Source organism: Myotis lucifugus, unplaced genomic scaffold (assembly GCF_000147115.1).
Source record: "Myotis lucifugus unplaced genomic scaffold, Myoluc2.0 scaffold_408, whole genome shotgun sequence".
NCBI classification, from domain to species: Eukaryota; Metazoa; Chordata; class Mammalia; order Chiroptera; family Vespertilionidae; genus Myotis; species Myotis lucifugus.
In genome coordinates this window covers 752,116-758,115 of record NW_005871456.1, presented here as the reverse complement: position 1 = coordinate 758,115, position 6,000 = coordinate 752,116, and the positions used below count along the sequence as shown (strand labels likewise).

Here is a 6,000-nt window from a genome sequence, read left to right as displayed (position 1 = left end):
GACACCTGAGTGGCATCACGGGGGGTAGGTGAGCTGGGGTGGAAAATGGGCACAGGTGGCCAGTGAGGAGGCGAGAAGGCTAGACCGGGGCCAGGGAAGGGTGGTCCCCGTGTCTTAGGTGTTGAGGCTGCGGCCGCTTGTAGGTGGAGAAGGTCGGTAAGCAGAGCATTGACACATTCGGTTCAAGAGCGTGGAGGCAGCTTTGAAGGACAGCTCGTAACGCCCGGAAACTTGGCATCGGGGCGGCTCATTGAGAATTTATGGGAAGCTCTCTAGCTGTGGCTCTCGGGTTGGGAGCCTTCCACCCCTTGTTCCTTTGAACAGGGCAGACGGTTTTTACGAGGTGCATTTCCTGCGGGATCAGGGGCCAGATTTAGGGGAGCTTTTTCTCCAGACACCTGCTGCTGCTGGTCAGAGTGAGAAGGGATAGGTCACTGATCTGTGGACCCTGCTTTGCTCTGACACCCAGGTCCCAGCTCCTGTCTCGAGCAGACTCGTCAGGATTTCTAGGGCAGTGGTTCTCAACCTTTCTAATGCCACAACCCTTTAATACAGTTCCTCATGTTGTGGTGACCCCCGATTTCATTGTTACAAATTGAACATAATTAAAGCATAGTGATTAATCACAAAACAATATGTAATTATATATGTGTTTTCCAATGGTCTTAGGCGACCCCTGTGAAAGGGTCGTTCAACCCCCAAAGGGCTCGCGACCCACAGGTTGAGAACCGCTGTTCTATGGGGTACACGACTATTTTGAAAGTTATTCAACATGCCTATACTTTTTTTTTAACAACAAAGAGTGTGGAAAATAAAATGTACTTTAAAAACAAAACAAAACACGGATGCTGAGGCATAGAAGATAGGCCGAGAAATAACTGGGAAGGGGAAATTGGAAGTTGGGTTCTAAAAAGTGGAAAAACAATGTTCTAATCAATATAAAATGACCTATCAGTAAAGTAGGTGCTGCTGAGTTGTGGGGATCAGTCGAGAAAGCACATTAAATTCCAGGGCTGTCAGGGACTTCATAAATGATGTCTGCTGCCCCTGCTAGGAGGCCCTTCTTATGTTGAAATTCACCATTTGCTAGCTGTGTGGCATTGGATGCGTTGTTTAACCTCTCTGGGCCTTTGGTGACTGCTGTGGTCCGTTCCCATGCTGCTGCCCACCGCCAGCTGGCTGGAGGGCTCCGTGTACCTTATCTGCTCCGGGCAGAGCATGGCAGCCCTACATCTTGAAAATTAACCATTGTCGGCGGCCTAGGAGTCTTCACTTAAAGATTTCTCAGGACCTCAAACTGATGAACTTTTTACAGCAGTTTGAGCTGGACTCCACCTCCATCAAGTTCAATTCTGGTTTAAACCAACCTTTACGCATTCTCCTTGCCTTTTCCAACCTAGCAGCTCCAAGGGAGGTGAGGGGAAGGAAAGGGCCTGAGGCTGGGGGGTGGGGAGGGGCTGCATGGGGGACAGGCGGGGAAGGGGAGCCCCCGCCCCTGGCTGCAGGGCTCTGTGTTGCTTAGGTTTCAGATTTGGAACCAGATTTTAGGTCACCTTCTGAAAGCTGGAAAATCATGCCAGCGGGTCAGATTTCTCTGAGCGCCTTCCCTGAGATGATCTCTACTTGGGTTTAATAAAATATTTAGAGGCCGATTGCATTTCACTTGCAGCTGCTCCTGAGGTTGGCAGGTAATACAGTCCCCAGATGCCTCGCGTGGGCTGTCACAAAGCCGAGCTCTCTAGCATCTTAGTTGAGAAGAGTTAACGAAGAAGTTATTATTTAGCTCGAAAGTGGCAGGTTTCAAAAGAGTTCATACTTTGGCCCTAAATCCGTTTGCATTCACTCCTTCCTCCACCGAATAAAACCCATGCTACCTTCTTGGTGTTTGTCGAACCGCAAATCAGTTCCTTGCCATGGACTTAAAATAGAACAACCCTGAGATTTTTCATCAGAATAAAGTCCTCTTTCATTGCATGAGCCTTTTTCTCCAGTGGAAGGGAGAACAAAGCCACACCGTCCCAAAGTGGCCTGCACGGAGCCTCCTATGAGCCCAGTAAATTATACATGTTATGAAACATTGCTGTGTGTGTGTGTGTGTGTGTGTGTGTGTGTGTGTGTGTGTGTGTTTCCAATTCAAGGATCATGTGCCTGGCCTTTCATAAAGGCCAATATTCACAACATCAGAGTTTGGAGTTAGGAAAAGTTTGTTGACCAAGAAGGCTCCAGCTTGAGAAGATGGGAGGCAGTTGCCTTAAAGCGTCTGCAAATCCATCTTAAGAGAGCCCAGAATTCAGGCTTCTTTTATGTCAAGGGAAGGGAGCATGGGCAGGGCAAGAGTGTGTGACACCTCGCCACCAACAGGGATCCGAGGAAGAGTGTGAAATTTGTAAATCTCCTAGTTCCCTGGTCCCTTGACCCCTGCTGATCTGTGTCTGGTCTCGAGGCTCCTGCAAATCTTTGCAGAAAGCTCAGCCTCAAGCAGAATTCTTGCACATCGATAGCAGGAGCTTCTTCCCTGAAGGCCCTGGGAGAAATGCAGGCTGGAATTAAGATGGAGTCAGCGAGAGGGAGCGTTTCACTCGATTACATGCACTGCAGTGATAGTAGAGGTCTTTGGGGAGTGGATTAAAAACCTCTGTCACCCTAGTTTTCATGGTATGGAAACTGGTTGCAAAGCCTTAGAATTTAGGCCATTTGGGGAGGGGGAGGCCTGTGCCATCCATCATGAAATGACCAGCTAAGACTGTTGTTTAATGACTGTACCAATAGCTGCTTTCTGAAGGGTCCCTCTCTGTCCCTGGGGTTGGGGCTCTATGGTTTGTGAGGTCTAGATTCCTATTGGTCTTTGTGATAATTTTGGTGGCTGTGCCGCTGACCCATTTTAGTTTGCTCAGTTTGTATGAGGCCAGATCCCTGTCCACCTAGTGCTGTACCCCCAGTACCACCTCTAAATATGTCGCACACCATGTCAAGGCCTTGCAGAAATTTGAAGTCACCCCCACCCCCTCACCCCCTCAGAGCTTCGGGCTCTTCCCTGGAACTGGGAAATGAAACCGGGTGGTGCTGAGTGCTGTGTGGGTTGAACTTGGCAAAACCAACATCCCTTTTTGCCTGATATACAGGCACAGTTTTGAAACTGCTTTTTTAGATGGGTCATTGGTAGTTTCATGGTCATTTGTTTTCTTTTTAAAAACTAAATGTAGCCGTAACCGGTTTGGCTCAGTGGATAGAGCATCGGCCTGCGGACTGAAAGGTCCCAGGTTCGATTCCGGTCAAGGGCATGTACCTTGGTTGCAGGCACATCCCCAGGAAGGGGTGTGCAGGAGGCAGCTAATCAATGTTTCTCTCATCGATGTTTCTAACTCTCTATCCCTCTCCCTTCCTCTCTGTAAAAAATCAATAAAATATATTTTTTTAAAAATTAAATGTATTGGGGTAACTTTGGTCAATAACATTATATAAATTTCAGGTGTACAGCTTTATAACACAATATCTGTATATTCCATTATATGCTCATCGCCTGAAGTCCAGTCTCCTGTCACCATGTATTTGACCCTTTTACCCTCTTCATCCTCCCCTCACTCCCTTTCCCCTCTGGTAGCCACCATGCTGTTGTCTGTATCTGTGAGTTTGTTTTATTTGTTCATTTGTTGCTTTTGTTTTATATTTCACATGAGAGTGAAATCATATGGTTCTTGTCCTTTTCTGTCTGACTTCATTCACTTAAAGTGATACTCCGAAGATCCACCCATGTTGTCACAAATGGCGGCATTTCATCTTTTTCATGGCTGAGTAGTATTCCATTGTATATCTGTACCCCAGCTTCTTTGTCCAATCATCTGTCAAAGGACAGTTAGTTTTTTTTTCCATGTCTTGGCTACTGTAAATAATGAACAGAGGGTACATATATCTTTACAAAGAAGTGTTATCAGATATTTCAGGTAGATACTCAGAAGAGGGATTGCTAAGTCATATGGTAACTGTAGTCTTAATTCTTTAAGGAACCTGCATTTCTGTAGTGGCTGCACCAATTTACATTCCCACCCGGGTTCCCTTTTCTCGACATCCTCACGAACACTTGTTATTTCTTGTCTGATCATCGTCCTTTTTATTTCTTGCAGTTTTATGTGCTGAAAGAGTTGGCCAGATGACTAAGACATATAATGACATTGATGCTGTCACTCGGCTTCTTGAGGAGGTAAGTGTTTCGGGGGAAGGGAAAGGGTCGCTTAGAATTGACCGATTGTAATTGGTATTGATTAAAGCATGCGTTACTGTGAGTCTCAGGGAAGAACCTCAGAAATGGGGCCTTCTCAGGGGACTTAGTGGCTTTATTTTTTGTATCAATAGCTTTGTAGTTCTTTGTAGCGGTAAGCTTGTTTATGGTATTTATGGATAAGCATGGAAAGACTTGCTAGAATACCCAGTTTCAAGATTTTTAAAAACCCCTAAAACAGTGGTTGGCAAACTCATTAGTCAACAGAGCCAAAAAAACAACAGTACTTCTTCAAAATAGACTTGTCCAGGCCAAAAACCAACTTCTGCGCATGGGCCACGAAGTTTCAATCGCACTGTACGTGCACCCGCACGTGCTATTTTGTGGAAGCGCCCCACTCAAGGGGCCAAAAAGCTGCATGTGGCTCGTGAGCCGCAGTTTGCCGACCACGGCCCTAAAATATATTCCCACAATATATTTTCAGTGCATCCAAAGAATATCAGAAAAAAATATATCATTACCCATATCTTTGTAATGTATTCTTTCTTACTTACATCAGGTTAAGGGGATTTTATTATGTAGTGTCACGTGGAGACCACCAAAATAAGCACGGCAGGAAGAACTTAGGAAACTTGCGTAGGTTCCCGTGAGCTGCTGGCATGTTAGAGACACGGTCTTGTCGGTTTCTTCTCGGCATTCTGTTGGCTTTCGAGAATTGTGGAGCCATGAGGGACGCCTCTAGAAACAGATGAGTATAATGTGTGTATTCCCATGCCTAGAGCAGGCCAGAACATGGCAGGTTCTTAGGATGTATTTGCTGAATAAGTGCCAGTCTTTAAACATTATCATCCCAACCCCCAACCCCCAAATCAGGCCTTTAAGGCACTTGTAGATCCTTGTTTCTGCTCTGGAATCAAGAATGAGTTGGGGTCACGTGACCATTCATTAGCCCTTCTCCAGGAAAAGAATAGAAGGATGTGGGAGACACCGGAATCTTTGTTGGCATTTTCAACCACTAGCAGGACAAGGTTGAGACACAAGACCAAGTGGCAATAGTGAGAACGAGTTGGTGTTTTTTTTTTGGGGGGAGGGGGGGCATCTTTTTACCCCAGTTTTTGTCTCTCCTTTCCCGTGTTTTTCCCTTTTGCACATCAGCATCTCCTATCTGCTTTGAGGGTCTGAGATTGATTCCCTCTGGGTTCCTGGGGGCTCACCTGCCCTGCGACCCCTCCCCCCCATTTTCCTGAGGGCCACCCACTAACAGGCCCCGATGAGTGGAGTGGGGGCAGGAGCTGAGACCCGCTTGACCACCCGCACGGCAGAGAAGATACAAACTCAGCCCCAAATGAGTGATATTAGGTGTTTTGGCTGTGACAGGGCCGGTGGTGGAGCATGGTAGGGTACAGGCCTTCTGGGGTGCCCCAGTCACTGCCATCTTGGTGGCCGGCGTTGGCCAAGTGGGAGGCTAGCGTGGCACCACTACCGACTTTGGAAAATGGTGTGTTCCGGACGCCTCTCTGCTGTGTCCATTTCCCCAAGAATGCCAGCACCCTGGGATCCTCTCCAGGTCGGGGTGTTTCCAGCCACTGCTCCTCGCCCCATTCCCCGTCAGTTTCCAAGTCTGTTCAGTTAGGAACCTGCGTCTGAGGGTGCAGAGGTACCCTGGCTGGCACGGCTGCTTTCCCGCCCCGGCCCCTCCCTGCAGGGCGGGGAGGCGCGTGACTCTGTTGCTTTGGCCGTCAGGTTCAATGCTCTGCGGATTTAGTTTTGGGGAACACGGTTCG

General features: G+C 47.6%; 1 protein-coding gene across 8 annotated transcripts in view; it reads left to right on the top strand.

Moving 5' to 3' along the window:
* TRAK1 (trafficking kinesin protein 1) overlaps positions 1 to 6,000 on the top strand; it is an 86,402-nt gene that overhangs the window by 46,076 nt on the left and 34,326 nt on the right. For all 8 annotated transcript variants that reach the window (XM_023743704.1, XM_023743705.1, XM_023743707.1 and 5 more), the window contains one exon: positions 4,122 to 4,198. In XM_023743704.1, the coding sequence (XP_023599472.1) occupies positions 4,122 to 4,198 (77 nt within the window). The remainder of the gene's footprint in view (positions 1 to 4,121; positions 4,199 to 6,000) is intronic.